Raw genomic sequence first — 15843 nt, forward strand, 5'->3', positions numbered from 1 at the left:
ATGTTAGTAGGGAGGAAGGATGGTAGTAGGGAATACAGATGGTAGTAGGGAGGAAAGATGGTAGTAGGGAGGAAGGATGGTAGTAGGGAGGAAAGATGGTAGTAGGGAGGAAGGATGGTAGTAGGGAGGAAGGATGGTAGTAGGGAGGAAGGATGGTAGTAGGGAGGAAAGATGGTAGTAGGGAATACAGATGTTAGTAGGGAGGAATGATTGTAAAAGGGAGGAAAGATGGTAGTAGGGAGTACATATGTTAGTAGGGAGGAATGATGGTAGAAGGGAGGAAAGATGGTAGTAGGGAGGAAAGATGGTAGTAGGGAATAAAGATTGTAGTAAATGTAAAGATGGTAGTAGGGAATAAAGATGGTAGTAGGGAGGAAGGATGGTAGTAGGTAGGAAAGATTGTAGTAGGGAATAAAGATGGTAGTAGGGAGGAAAGATGGTAGTAGGGAATAAAGATGGTAGTAGGGAGTAAAGATGGGGGTAGTAGGGAGGAAAGATGGTAGTAGGGAGGAAAGATGGTAGTAGGGAATAAAGATACTAGTAGGGAGGAAAGATGGTAGTAGGGAATAAAGATGGTAGTAGGGAATAAAGATAGTAGTAGGGAGGAAATATGGTAGTAGGGAGGAAAGATGGTAGAAGGCTATACAGATGTTAGTAGGGAGGAAAGATGGTAGTAGGGAGGAAGGATGGTAGTAGGGAGGAAGGATGGTAGTAGGGAGGAAGGATGGTAGTAGGGAGGAAAGATGGTAGTAGGGAGGAATGATGGTAAAAGGGAGGAAAGATGGTAGTAGGGAGTACAGATGTTAGTAGGGAGGAATGATGGTAGAAGGGAGGAAAGATGGTAGTAGGGAGGAAAGATGGTAGTAGGGAATAAAGATTGTAGTAAATGTAAAGATGGTAGTAGGGAATAAAGATGGTAGTAGGGAATAAAGATAGTAGTAGGGAGGAAAAATGGTAGTAGGGAGGAAAGATGGTAGTAGGGAATACAGATGTTAGTAGGGTGGAAAGATGGTAGTAGGGAATAAAGATGTTAGTAGGGAATAAAGATGGTAGTAGGGAATAAAGATGGTAGTAGGGAATAAAGATAGTAGTAGGGAGGAAAGATGGTAGTAGGGAGGAAAGATGGTAGTAGGGAATAAAGATGGTAGTAGGGAATAAAGACAGTAGGGAGGAAAGATGGTAGTAGGGAGGAAAGATGGTAGTAGGGAATAAAGATGTTAGTAGGGAATAAAGATGGTAGTAGGGAATAAAGATGGTAGTAGGGAATAAAGATAGTAGTAGGGAGGAAAGATGGTAGAAGGGAGGAAAGATGGTAGTAGGGAATAAAGAAGGGAGCTGGGAGGAAAGATGGTAGTAGGGAATAAAGATGGTAGTAGGGAATAAAGATAGTAGTAGGGAGGAAAGATGGTAGTAGGGAGGAAAGATGGTAGTAGGGAATAAAGATGGTAGTAGGGAATAAAGATAGTAGTAGGGAGGAAAGATGGTAGTAGGGAGGAAAGATGGTAGTAGGGAATAAAGATGTTAGTAGGGAATAAAGATGGTAGTAGTGAATAAAGATGGTAGTAGGGAATAAAGATAGTAGTATGGAGGAAAGATGGTAGTAGGGAGGAAAGATGGTAGTAGGGAATAAAGATTGTAGTAAATATAAAGATGGTAGTAGGGAATAAAGATGGTAGTAGGGAATAAAGATAGTAGTAGGGAGGAAAAATGGTAGTAGGGAGTAAAGATGGGTAGTAGGGAATAAAGATGGTAGTAGGGAGGAAAGATGGTAGTAGGGAATAAAGATGGTAGTAGGGAGGAAGGATGGTAGTAGGTAGGAAAGAATGTATTAGGGAATAAAGATGGTAGTAGGTAGGAAAGATTGTAGTAGGGAATACAGATGGTAGTAAGGAGGAAAGATGGTAGTAGGGAGGATGGATGGTAGTAGGGAGGAAAGATGGTAGTAGGGAGGAAGGATGGTAGTAGGGAGGAAGGATGGTAGTAGGGAGGAAGGATGGTAGTAGGGAGGAAAGATGGTAGTAGGGAATACAGATGTTAGTAGGGAGGAATGATGGTAAAAGGGAGGAAAGATGGTAGTAGGGAGTACATATGTTAGTAGGGAGGAATGATGGTAGAAGGGAGGAAAGATGGTAGTAGGGAGGAAAGATGGTAGTAGGGAATAAAGATTGTAGTAAATGTAAAGATGGTAGTAGGGAATAAAGATGGTAGTAGGGAGGAAGGATGGTAGTAGGTAGGAAAGATTGTAGTAGGGAATAAAGATGGTAGTAGGGAGGAAAGATGGTAGTAGGGAATAAAGATGGTAGTAGGGAGTAAAGATGGGGGTAGTAGGGAGGAAAGATGGTAGTAGGGAGGAAAGATGGTAGTAGGGAATAAAGATGGTAGTAGGGAGGAAGGATGGTAGTAGGTAGGAAAGAATGTATTAGGGAATAAAGATGGTAGTAGGTAGGAAAGATTGTAGTAGGGAATAAAGATGGTAGTAGGGAGGAAAGATGGTAGTAGGGAGGAAGGATGGTAGTAGGGAGGAAGAATGGTAGTAGGGAGGAAGGATGGTAGTAGGGAGGAAAGATGGTAGTAGGGAATACAGATGTTAGTAGGGAGGAAAGATGGTAGTAGGGAATAAAGATGTTAGTAGGGAATAAAGATGGTAGTAGGGAATAAAGATGGTAGTAGGGAGGAAAGATGGTAGTAGGGAATAAAGATGGTAGTAGGGAATAAAGATGGTAGTAGGGAATAAAGATAGTAGTAGGGAGGAAATATGGTAGTAGGGAATAAAGATGGTAGTAAGGAATAAAGATAGTAGTAGGGAGGAAATATGGTAGTAGGGAGGAAAGATGGTAGTAGGGAATACAGATGTTAGTAGGGAGGAAAGATGGTAGTAGGGAGGAAGGATGGTAGTAGGGAGGAAGGATGGTAGTAGGGAGGAAGGATGGTAGTAGGGAGGAATGATGGTAGAAGGGAGGAAAGATGGTAGTAGGGAGGAAAGATGGTAGTAGGGAATAAAGATTGTAGTAAATGTAAAGATGGTAGTAGGGAATAAAGATGGTAGTAGGGAATAAAGATAGTAGTAGGGAGGAAAAATGGTAGTAGGGAGGAAAGATGGTAGTAGGGAATACAGATGTTAGTAGGGTGGAAAGATGGTAGTAGGGAATAAAGATGTTAGTAGGGAATAAAGATGGTAGTAGGGAATAAAGATGGTAGTAGGGAATAAAGATAGTAGTAGGGAGGAAAGATGGTAGTAGGGAGGAAAGATGGTAGTAGGGAGGAAGGATGGTAGTAGGGAGGAAAGATGGTAGTAGGGAATACAGATGGTAGTAGGGAATACAGATGGTAGTAGGGAATACAGATGGTAGTAGGGAGGAAAGATGGTAGTAGGGAGGAAAGATGGTAGAAGGGAGGAAAGATGGTAGTAGGGAATAAAGAAGGGAGCTGGGAGGAAAGATGGTAGTAGGGAATACAGATGGTAGTAGGGAATACAGATGGTAGTAGGGAGGAAGGATGGTAGTAGGGAGGAAAGATGGTAGTAGGGAATACAGATGGTAGTAGGGAGGAAAGATCGTAGTAGGGAATACAGATGTTAGTAGGGAGGAAAGATGGTAGTAGGGAGGAAGGATGGTAGTAGGGAGGAAAGATGTTAGTAGGGAGGAAGGATGGTAGTAGGGAATACAGATGGTAGTAAGGAGGAAAGATGGTAGTAGGGAGGAAGGATGGTAGTAGGGAGGAAAGATGGTAGTAGGGAGGAAGGATGGTAGTAGGGAGGAAGGATGGTAGTAGGGAGGAAAGATGGTAGTAGGGAATACAGATGTTAGTAGGGAGGAATGATGGTAAAAGGGAGGAAAGATGGTAGTAGGGAGTACATATGTTAGTAGGGAGGAATGATGGTAGAAGGGAGGAAAGATGGTAGTAGGGAGGAAAGATGGTAGTAGGGAATAAAGATTGTAGTAAATGTAAAGATGGTAGTAGGGAATAAAGATGGTAGTAGGGAGGAAGGATGGTAGTAGGTAGGAAAGATTGTAGTAGGGAATAAAGATGGTAGTAGGGAGGAAAGATGGTAGTAGGGAATAAAGATGGTAGTAGGGAGTAAAGATGGGGGTAGTAGGGAGGAAAGATGGTAGTAGGGAGGAAAGATGGTAGTAGGGAATAAAGATGGTAGTAGGGAGGAAAGATGGTAGTAGGTAGGAAAGATTGTAGTAGGGAATAAAGATGGTAGTAGGTAGGAAAGATTGTAGTAGGGAATAAAGATGGTAGTAGGGAGGAAAGATGGTAGTAGGGAGGAAGGATGGTAGTAGGGAGGAAGAATGGTAGTAGGGAGGAAGGATGGTAGTAGGGAGGAAAGATGGTAGTAGGGAATACAGATGTTAGTAGGGAGGAAAGATGGTAGTAGGGAATAAAGATGCTAGTAGGGAATAAAGATGGTAGTAGGGAATAAAGATGGTAGTAGGGAGGAAAGATGGTAGTAGGGAATAAAGATGGTAGTAGGGAATAAAGATGGTAGTAGGGAATAAAGATAGTAGTAGGGAGGAAAGATGGTAGTAGGGAATAAAGATGGTAGTAGGGAATAAAGATAGTAGTAGGGAGGAAATATGGTAGTAGGGAGGAAAGATGGTAGTAGGGAATACAGATGTTAGTAGGGAGGAAAGATGGTAGTAGGGAGGAAGGATGGTAGTAGGGAGGAAGGATGGTAGTAGGGAGGAAGGATGGTAGTAGGGAGGAATGATGGTAGAAGGGAGGAAAGATGGTAGTAGGGAGGAAAGATGGTAGTAGGGAATAAAGATTGTAGTAAATGTAAAGATGGTAGTAGGGAATAAAGATGGTAGTAGGGAATAAAGATAGTAGTAGGGAGAAAAATGGTAGTAGGGAGGAAAGATGGTAGTAGGGAATACAGATGTTAGTAGTGTGGAAAGATGGTAGTAGGGAATAAAGATGTTAGTAGGGAATAATGATGGTAGTAGGGAATAAAGATGGTAGTAGGGAATAAAGATAGTAGTAGGGAGGAAAGATGGTAGTAGGGAGGAAAGATGGTAGTAGGGAGGAAGGATGGTAGTAGGGAGGAAAGATGGTAGTAGGGAATACAGATGGTAGTAGGGAATACAGATGGTAGTAGGGAGGAAAGATGGTAGTAGGGAGGAAAGATGGTAGAAGGGAGGAAAGATGGTAGTAGGGAATAAAGAAGGGAGCTGGGAGGAAAGATGGTAGTAGGGAATACAGATGGTAGTAGGGAATACAGATGGTAGTAGGGAGGAAGGATGGTAGTAGGGAGGAAAGATGGTAGTAGGGAATACAGATGGTAGTAGGGAATACAGATGGTAGTAGGGAGGAAAGATGGTAGTAGGGAATACAGATGGTAGTGGGAATACAGATGGTAGTAGGGAGGAAAGATGGTAGTAGGGAGGAAAGATGGTAGTAGGGAATAAAGATGTTAGTAGGGAGGGAAGATTGCAGACACTACTTCCTCTACTATGTTCTCTAACATTTTTCCTCTCTCTTTCTCTGCTCACAATCCCAAAGCGGAACTGGGGTTTTAGCAAAAAAAGCAAACCAAGACCCTTTAGAGTTAAGCAGTAACCCCAACACACCATAACATCAACACACAGTAACAAAAACACCATCCTCCCGGAGTAGGAGGAAGTTGCCCCTAGACGCTGATCTTGGGTCAGTTTTGTATTTTCCCCACTGATTTATTTAAGATAATCTTTGGTCGTAGTCCAATGACTGAACGTCAATGGCAAGGGTCAAACACTCAGGCATTCAGACGATTTCTTCAAGTGCCAGAGAGTCCCACAAAAGAGACATTCTTTGGTATGGATTACCTTTGACCTTAGTACAACATGGCATGTGACCTGATGGCTTCTAGTGTCCGGTGTCGCGGTCCCTGGAGAGGTCAAGCCTCGTTTCAGGGGTCAACAATCCTCCAACTTTGCTTCCTGTTGTGTGGGGCTCGTTGGATCAGGAGTTGTGAGTTTGTTTCTTTGTATCATATTTCAACCAGTCTATTTTAAGAGGAAACGTGCTGTTTTTCTGTAGCGAGACGTCAACATTGGGGAGGAGGAATAATATTACGTTAATTAACCTTATGGCTAAAACACTGATTCTCAAACAACTAAATTACTGTACAACATCATCTTTCTAGGTATCCCAGCAAACATACGCCAAGACAGATGTGTCATATCGTGTGCGGACAAAAGGATAGTCACAAACCTAACATCTTTAAGTTCATAGGTGTAGGGTGTGAGAAAAGTCGCTAAAGCAATTAGAGACCTGGGGGAGGATTGAGAGGAGGACGGGGGCGCTGGCGTGGGAATCCCCAGTGACTTCGACTGGAACGGTAGCCAAATGAACCCAGGGTCCGGGTGATGATCGGTTATGTAACTCTGTGTCCCGGAACAGCTGAAGAACAGACCCGGGAAAAAATGTGTGTTGGATTGCATGCAATGTGTTTTATTTTGGATTTGGGGAAGAAGTCTGGAGTGAGGGTTGTGTATTAGTTTAGGGGTCTGTGTATAAACAGAGAGAAGAGGTTTAGGGGTCTGTGTATAAACAGAGAGAAGAGGTTTAGGGGTCTGTGTATAAACAGAGAGAAGAGGTTTAGGGGTCTGTGTACAGACAGAGAGGAGCTTTAGGGGTCTGTGTATAGACAGAGAGAAGAGGTTTAGGGGTCTGTGTATAGACAGAGAGAAGAGCTTTAGGGGTCTGTGTACAGACAGAGAGAAGAGCTTTAGGGGTCTGTGTACAGACAGAGAGGAACTTTAGGGGTCTGTGTACAGACAGAGAGAAGAGGTTTAGGGGTCTGTGTACAGACAGAGAGAAGAGCTTTAGGGGTCTGTGTATAGACAGAGAGAAGAGGTTTAGGGGTCTGTGTATAAACAGAGAGAAGAGGTTTAGGGGTCTGTGTATAAACAGAGAAGAGGTTTAGGGGTCTGTGTATAAACAGAGAGAAGAGGTTTAGGGGTCTGTGTATAAACAGAGAGAAGAGGTTTAGGGGTCTGTGTATAAACAGAGAAGAGGTTTAGGGGTCTGTGTCCAGACAGAGAGAAGAGCTTTAGGGGTCTGTGTATAAACAGAGAGAAGATCTTTAGGGGTCTGTCTATGGATAGAGAGAAGAGCTTTAGGGGTCTGTGTATAGACAGAGAGAAGATCTTTAGGGGTCTGTGTACAGACAGAGAGAAGATCTTTAATTTTACAGACAGAGAGAAACTTTAGGTGAGACAGAGAGGAGCTTTAGGGGTCTGTGTACAGACAGAGAGAAGAGCTTTAGGGGTCTGTGTATAGACAGAGAGAAGAGCTTTAGGGGTCTGTGTATAGACAGAGAGGAGAGGTTTAGGGGTCTGTCTATGGATAGAGAGAAGAGGTTTAGGGGTCTGTGCATAAACAGAGAGGAGAGGTTTAGGGGTCTGTGTATAAACAGAGAGAAGAGCTTTAGGGGTCTGTGTCCAGACAGAGAGAAGATCTTTAGGGGTCTGTGTCCAGACAGAGAGAAGAGGTTTAGGGGTCTGTGCATAAACAGAGAGGAGAGGTTTAGGGGTCTGTGTCCAGACAGAGAGAAGAGCTTTAGGGGTCTGTGTCCAGACAGAGAGAAGAGGTTTAGGGGTCTGTGTCCAGACAGAGAGAAGAGGTTTAGGGGTCTGTGTATAGACAGAGAGAAGATCTTTAGGGGTCTGTGTACAGACAGAGAGAAGATCTTTAGGGGTCTGTGTATAGATAGAGAGAAGATCTTTAGGGTCTGTGTATAGACAGAGAGAAGATCTTTAGGGGTCTGTGTACAGACAGGGAGAGGAGAAATGAAGGGGCCCATCCCAGCTGGCGGTGGTAGTATGTGGATTATACTGGGATGGATAATGGATTTTGTTATGGGGCAGACTGCAGGCCTCCCAGGCCCTATCGCCCTCCTGCTAACGCTAACCAGATGCTGCTATGAGTGTGTCTGCTGAGGGTCTGCTGAGAGGGTTGATGCTGTCAACACACACACATAGGAAGTGCAAGCAGACACAGGCAGCCACTCATACACACAAACACGCACATGAACAGACACACAGATGGGTGTTGGCCTGAGAAAGACAGTAGAGAGCCCAGATTATTGGCCCTGGACACACCTGATGTTACACAAGTTGTAGTTGATTGTTGTCAGCTTTGACAGAGAAATTGATCCAATATTTTATGGGTCTACATAAGATGCAAGATACCATGTGATGAAAGCCACATGGTTTTGACCGTTTTTTGTTTACTTTAATGAGTGAAAGTAGCTGAACATGTGGCAGGAAACTGGATATTCTTTCTTCCTGTACTCTAGCCCCCCATTCTCTCTTTCTCTTCTCCATATCTCCATCCCTCTTACTCTCTTTCCTACCTCCCTCCTTTCCTCTCCTCTCTCCTCCCTCCATCCCTCTCTCCCCCGTCTTTCACTCCTTGCCTCCCCCCTCTCTCCATCTCCCTCTCTCTCCTTGCCTCCCTCTCTCTTCTCCCTTCCTCCATACCTCCCATTCTCTCTCCTACCCTCTCTCTCTCTCCTCCCTTCCTCCATCCAGCATCCCCCTCCCTCCCTCCCTCCATCCATCCCTCTCACTATCTCTAACTCCATCCCTCTCTCTCCCCCCCCCTCTCTCTCTAGGTGTGGCGTGATGCAGGGACCCAGGTGTTTTTCTCCTACGCTGTATGTCAGGGGGTCCTCACCTCTCTGGGCAGCTACAACAAGTACAACAACAACTGTTACAAGTCAGTGTGACACACCACTGCACACAGCTTCCCCTTCAAAACTATATTTGAATCGTCACATAAAAACAAAAATATTTTCAAGTACTTCAACTGTGCTTGATTTAGTTTGCGCTTTATGAAAGGAACCAATGGAATAGTCCCAAAAGTGAAAAACGGCACATCGCTTTTCTTTCCAAACGGTATCCTCTCACATTGATTTAGAGTATCATGCTAGGTCCCTCTTGACGTTATTTGAATTGGATCACCCAGACCTGGGTCAAACACATCATTATGTCACATGTTTTCCAACACTTTAGCTATGCTTGATATAGTTTGCTGTGTACAATACAACCAATGGAATTGTTCCAGGGAGTGATAGTGATTTTACACACCATTTTGTGTTCCAGGGAGTGATAGTGATTTTACACACCATGATGTGTTCCAGGGAGTGATAGTGATTTTACACACCATGTTGTGTTCCAGGGAATGATAGTGATTTTACACACCTTGTTGTGTTCCAGGGAGTGATAGTGATTTTACGCACCTTGTTGTGTTCCAGGGAGTGATAGTGATTTTACACACCATGTGGTGTTCCAGGGAGTGATAGTGGTTTTACACACCATGTTGTGTTCCAGGGAGTGATAGTGGTTTTACACACCATGTTGTGTTCCAGGGAGTGATAATGATTTTACACACCATGTGGTGTTCCAGGGAGTGATAGTGATTTTACACACCATGTTGTGTTCCAGGGAGTGATAATGATTTTACACACCATGTGGTGTTCCAGGGAGTGATAGTGGTTTTACGTACCATGTTGTGTTCCAGGGAGTGATAGTGATTTTACACACCATGTGGTGTTCCAGGGAGTGATAGTGATTTTACACACCATGTTGTGTTCCAGGGAGTGATAGTGATTTTACACACCATGTGGTGTTCCAGGGAGTGATAGTGATTTTACACACCATGTTGTGTTCCAGGGAGTGATAGTGGTTTTACACACCATGTTGTGTTCCAGGGAGTGATAGTGATTTTACACACCATGTTGTGTTCCAGGGAGTGATAGTGGTTTTACACACCATGTTGTGTTCCAGGGAGTGATAGTGATTTTACACACCATGTTGTGTTCCAGGGATTGTGTGGCACTCTGCATTCTCAACAGTGCCACCAGCATCTTTGCTGGATTTGCTGTCTTCTCCGTACTGGGATTCATGGCTCACTCACTCAACGTGGACATGAATGAAGTCGTTAAAGGAGGTGGGCCTCTTTCCTCCACATCCCCCTCTTCCTCCTCCTTCCTCATCTTCATCCCTTTTTCAAAGTCACACTCCTTACTGCAGAGGTGAAGTTTGTCAACACCTTGATATAGAATGAGATTCCTTCATTTCTGTTATATATTGTGTGAAGCTGGGATCTCCAACTCTGGTCCTAAAAATGTACTAGGTGTGCAGGTGTTTGTTCCAGCACAGACATATTTGATCAAACAATTTGTGGTCCAGACTGAAGACTATAATTAGTTGATGTGAAATAGGTATGTTAGTGCTGCGGCAGAACAAGAGCCTGCACTCCCAGTATCTCTCCCAGTAGAGATGGAGAAGCCTGTGCTATAGGTACGATACTGCTCACTGTCATAACCAATAATGGCCACAAGAGGGCCCTTCAGCCCAATGTACCACACCATAATACTATCTCAACTGGTCTCCACACAGCATTAAGCCAACACATCAACAGCAGAACAATTCCATATGCATTTTTCAGTCCGGTGATATTTACCTGCAAACACTAATAAACTAATGTGTGTGTGTGGGCTGTTTCCCACAGGACCTGGTCTGGCTTTCATCGCCTATCCCAAAGCCGTGTCCCTGCTACCAGGGGCCCAGTTCTGGGCTGTCCTCTTCTTTATTATGGTTATCTTACTGGGCCTGGACAGCCAGGTACTGTACAGGGACATGTTGGTGTGTGTGTGTGTGTGTGTGTGTGTGTGTGTGTGTGTGTTTGATCGAGTTGTATTTAATTTATTAAGCTTAAATCAGTTAATGTGTAATTTTCAGTTGACAGGATACATCTTTGTGCATGTATGTGTGTGTGTGTGTGTGTTGTGAACCTGTTATGTGTGTTCCCTCCCAGTTTGTGTGTGTAGAGAGCTTGGCCACATCCATCACTGACATGTTCCCTAATGTACTGCGGAGGTCTGGCCGGAGAGAGATCTTAGTACTAGTCATCGCTGTAGTCTGCTTCCTACTGGGTCTGCCTCTCATCACTGAGGTAGGAGAGAGGGAGTGGTGGAAGAGAGATATATAGAGGGTGGGAGTCAGAGAAAAAGAGAGATGGAGGGAGAGAGAGAGACGGATGCTAGTAAACTCTTCAATAGCACTAGGAACAGCAGTTCACCTCTGACATCCATGTCCTTCTGTCCTTCCCATCAGAATGGGATAGTCCTCTTTCAGTTGATTGACTCGTACGGCGCCAGTGGGACCAGTCTGCTGTTCATTGCATGTTTTGAGTGCATCGCCGTCTCCTGGGTCTACGGTGAGTGACGTCACTATTAACGTGATTGTACCGACTATGTTTACTGTAGTAACTGTTCTAATCGTTAAAGTGAATCTATACTCTAAGGGCCAGTTTCCTGGACCCAGATGAAGCCTGGTTCTGGACTAAAATGCTATTTCTAGGAATATTCTCCATTGGGCATGCTATTTAGTCCAGTACTACAATGGGTCTAAGGACAGTCCCAGCCAGTCACAACATGTTCATACCTGTACATGAAGTGTTTCCATACATTCACAGTAACATTACGTCTACATTGAAGTTCTATTACCAGTCTACAAGGGAAGTGGGACACATGGTAGACCACTGTGTCTCAACATGTTTTCAGTCAATCGAGGGGGGATCATGTGTGTGTGTTTCTATCAAAATGAAGAGATGGATCTCCACTAAAAAAAAAGTGTGGATGGATTGGCTTTCCAGGTGCGAACCGTTTCCTTGACAACATTGAAGACATGATAGGCTACCGTCCTTTCCCTTCGGTGCTGAAGTACTGCTGGCTGTTTGTGACACCTCTCATCTGTGGGGTGAGTAAGACAGACACCTGAGTCACCTCTCTCTCTCTCTCTCTCTCTCTTTTCATCTTTCTCTCTGCGTCTTTCTTTATGCTCATGTTCTCTTTCTTCATTATCTCTCTCCTGCTATTTATCTCTCCATTATCTCTCTTGTTCTATTTCTTTCTCTGTACCTTTTGCTCTCTCTCTCTCTCTCTCTCTCTCTCTCTCTCTCTCTCTCTCTCTCTCTCTGCATCTGTCTTTATCTTAATGTTTCCTGTCTCTCCCTCATGGTCTCTCTCTCCCTCATGGTCTGTCTCTCCCTGGTGGTCTCTCTCTCCCTCATGGTCTCTCTCTCCCTGGTGGTCTCTCTCTCCCTCATGGTCTGTCTCTCCCTGGTGGTCTCTCTCTCCCTCATGGTCTGTCTCTCCCTGGTGGTCTGTCTCTCCCTCATGGTCTGTCTCTCCCTGGTGGTCTCTCTCTCCCTCATGGTCTGTCTCTCCCTCGTGGTCTCTCTCTCCCTCATGGTCTCTCTCTCCCTGGTGGTCTCGCTCTCCCTCGTGGTCTCTCTCTCCCTGGTGGTCTGTCTCTCCCTCATGGTCTCTCTCTCCCTGGTGGTCTCTCTCTCCCTCATGGTCTCTCTCTCCCTGGTGGTCTCTCTCTCCCTCATGGTCTGTCTCTCCCTCGTGGTCTCTCTCTCCCTCATGGTCTCTCTCTCCCTCATGGTCTGTCTCTCCCTGGTGGTCTCTCTCTCCCTCATGGTCTCTCTCTCCCTGGTGGTCTCTCTCTCCCTGGTGGTCTCGCTCTCCCTCGTGGTCTCTCTCTCCCTGGTGGTCTGTCTCTCCCTCATGGTCTCTCTCTCCCTGGTGGTCTCTCTCTCCCTCATGGTCTGTCTCTCCCTCGTGGTCTCTCTCTCCCTGGTGGTCTCTCTCTCCCTGGTGGTCTCGCTCTCCCTCGTGGTCTCTCTCTCCCTGGTGGTCTGTCTCTCCCTCATGGTCTCTCTCTCCCTGGTGGTCTCTCTCTCCCTCATGGTCTGTCTCTCCCTCGTGGTCTCTCTCTCCCTCATGGTCTCTCTCTCCCTGGTGGTCTCTCTCTCCCTCATGGTCTCTCTCTCCCTGGTGGTCTCTCTCTCCCTCATGGTCTGTCTCTCCCTCATGGTCTCTCTCTCCCTGGTGGTCTCTCTCTCCCTCATGGTCTGTCTCTCCCTCGTGGTCTCTCTCTCCCTGGTGGTCTCTCTCTCCCTGGTGGTCTGTCTCTCCCTCATGGTCTCTCTTTCCCTCCCTCTTCCTTCTAACTTTGCATTAAAACACATGTATATATTCCTTCTATCCGCAAATGAATAGCAAATGACATTTGTTGATCACTATCTTTCTAATACCCTTTTCACAATACCGAGCCAAACTAAGCCGAGCTGTACTGGAATGGCCTGGGTACGCATCACCCAGTTGCTGGAGCTGTGCTGGAAAGCACAATGTGAAAATAAAATATCCCAGCCAGCACAGTACAGTTCAGGCTGGCCCTATAGTGGGAATCAGGTTTAAGTCGACAGTATCCAAGGCTAACCTTCATCTCCACCTCTTCCTGGTTCTCCTCAGATCACCCTGGTGTATGACACACTGACCAGTTCATCAACCAATCTAAATCTAGAGTACGCACCTGGGCCCTGGGCCTCCCGAGTGGCCTCTCTCCTCATCCTCACCCCGCTGATGTGCATCCCTGTCTACATTCTGCTGTGTCTGTGGAGGGTGAGTGTCTATACCTCACCTACCGTCACTCCATCATCACCCACCAGGCACCTACTGGGTGTCTACTCATAGATGTGTTGGTTTAGGGGTGGGTGGTGGAGGTATATGTGTATACATTTAAATATCTGTGTGTGTGTGCGCACTTGTGTGTGGGTGTATGCATAAATGTGGGTATTGTGGTTTTTCTTCAGTGTTTTGACCATGTCCTTCCTCCCAGAATCCTAAAGGGATGACCACTCCGTCCAGTGACCTGTGCCAGGCACGGCCACACGAACCCAGACTCACCGTGTGTGAGCGTGTCATCATCCAGGGACAAGAGAAACCCCCCAGGATCGCAGGGGATCGGGATGAGAAACTGGCCATGGAGGAGATCAGTGGAGTCTAGTGTTGATGACATCATAGAACCTCGACTGTCAGGGTGCTGGGCTGCCTGGTTGGTCTATGCAGGGATACCATGAAAGTCTGGGTCGTATTCATTATGGCGTCAGGTAGCCTAGCGGTTAAGAGTGTTGTGCCAGTAACCGAAAGGTCAGCTGGTTCGAATCCCCTAGCCAACTAGGTAAAAAATCTGATGCGCCCTTGAGCAAGGCACTTTATCATAATTGTTCCTGTAAGTTGCTCTGGATAAAAATGACTGCTAAATAACTAAAATGTAAAAATTTGCCACCAAATGGAAGAAAAAGGACTTAAAAAGGAGGGACAACCTGAACTTGTTCAATAATAAAAATGATGCACATTTTCTATTAAATGCTTCGCTACGCTGTGCTTTAATGAATACAACCCAGGCTTCAACTGACCAGACTGAATGGCAGATACAGCAGGGCAAAGTCAACACCAACAAAAACAAATGGTTGACATTTCAGATGCATCATGCTACAAATGTTTACACCTGTTCTTGAATATTGGTGTTTTCTCTCTGTTGTATCTGTTATTGTTTACTTTTCCTCCTGGATTGTTATTTCTTTTTACCATTTTGATAACCTAGTCCAGAACCCTTTCATATACCTCATATGTTACACTAATGAACCTTGTATATTTCTATGTGCTACATTTTTTTACTTGCCCCATAAACAACCTCCTCATAATAAATTAAAAGGTTTTCTGTATGTTTACTAGTAACCTTTATTTAACAAAAATTCCTATTTACAATGACGGCCTACACCGGCAAAACCCAGACGATGCTGGGCCAATTGTGCACTGCCCTATGGGACTCCCAATCACAGCCGGTTGTGATACAGCCTGGATTTGAACCAGGGTGTCTGTTATGACGCCTCTAGCACTGAGATGCATTGCCTTAGACCGCTACGCCACTCGTGAGCCCCCAAAGATGCTAATGACTGATACCCGTTGTATTATTCAACATATTTTCAGTATACATGGCGTCCATGTTGTTACTTTCCGTCGATCTCTCAGTCTGAAAAAGCAAGCGGCCAGCCTCAACTTGTTCCCACTGTCAATTACAAATCAATCTATTCTAAACAGGACTTTCCCTTGCTCCTGCAATACAGAACACCATGTTGTTCACCAATACCATACCTCGCCCTGCCCTCTCACCCATATGTACAGACCTGGGTTCAAATACTACTCAAAATAATTTCAAATAACTGATATGTGCTTGATTGAGTTTGCCTGGCTTAATGGACCCATAGAATAGTCCCAACATGTTAAACCCCGCCCACCTGGCACTCCAGGCAGACAAGAGCCAACACTCAAAGATTTCAAATAATATTTGAACTGAGGTCTGACACTGTATGAACTTGGACAACCTACAGTATATTGGTTGGTGGGTAGGTCTACATATGTGATGTCACAGGGGGTACGGGGGGCGATGCTGGAATGGTATCCTATCGTCTCTTTCCTGGTTCTGTGTCTCTGTCATCAGGCCACTGCTCATCCGGGGCTGCCATCCATGTAATCTGAAGCGGCATTCAATTAACTGGCAATTCATCCATATGTCCTTGGGCTCCTCGCAATACCATCCGCACTGTGGAATTGTGGTACCTAACCTTGGGGCAACGCCTCTCTGTCAGCCAATTACAATCTGGGAGAGATTTTTTTGTTGTTGACGTCAGGTAATTAAATATGAGGAAGTGGTTGTTGGGGGCCAATGAGAATGCTAGGCTTGGGTGAAGGGTCCAGTCAGCAGGCCAATAAAAGGATGGGGATTACGGGTGGGGGAGTTATTTAAATTCAAACCACCATTTTGGATGGATGGGTTGTCTCCAGTTAAGGGCCCCTAGGGGCCTCAGGGAAACCGAGGGCTAGAGGCCAGGAGGTCCATCCAACTAATTACAGTATCTGCTCATCCACATTGACTGGTCATTCTATCCCCACTTCTTTCCATGCATACACACTAGGAGTAAAACATACGCTAAATA

The 15843-nt window shown here is 45.2% G+C and overlaps 1 protein-coding gene across 1 annotated transcript in view; it reads left to right on the forward strand.

Annotated features, from left to right (window-relative positions):
* LOC106576557 (sodium- and chloride-dependent GABA transporter 2) overlaps positions 1 to 14571 on the forward strand; it is a 52846-nt gene extending 38275 nt beyond the window's left edge. Inside the window, exons 9-16 of the mRNA XM_045700035.1 lie at positions 8603 to 8706; positions 9815 to 9939; positions 10504 to 10616; positions 10810 to 10947; positions 11109 to 11211; positions 11650 to 11753; positions 13316 to 13465; positions 13683 to 14571. Of these exons, the coding sequence (XP_045555991.1) occupies positions 8603 to 8706; positions 9815 to 9939; positions 10504 to 10616; positions 10810 to 10947; positions 11109 to 11211; positions 11650 to 11753; positions 13316 to 13465; positions 13683 to 13850 (1005 nt within the window). The 3' untranslated portion in view covers positions 13851 to 14571. The remainder of the gene's footprint in view (positions 1 to 8602; positions 8707 to 9814; positions 9940 to 10503; positions 10617 to 10809; positions 10948 to 11108; positions 11212 to 11649; positions 11754 to 13315; positions 13466 to 13682) is intronic.
* The last annotated feature ends 1272 nt before the right edge of the window (positions 14572 to 15843 follow it).

The sequence above is a fragment of the Salmo salar genome, chromosome ssa17 (genome assembly GCF_905237065.1).
Source record: "Salmo salar chromosome ssa17, Ssal_v3.1, whole genome shotgun sequence".
NCBI lineage: Eukaryota > Metazoa > Chordata > Actinopteri > Salmoniformes > Salmonidae > Salmo > Salmo salar.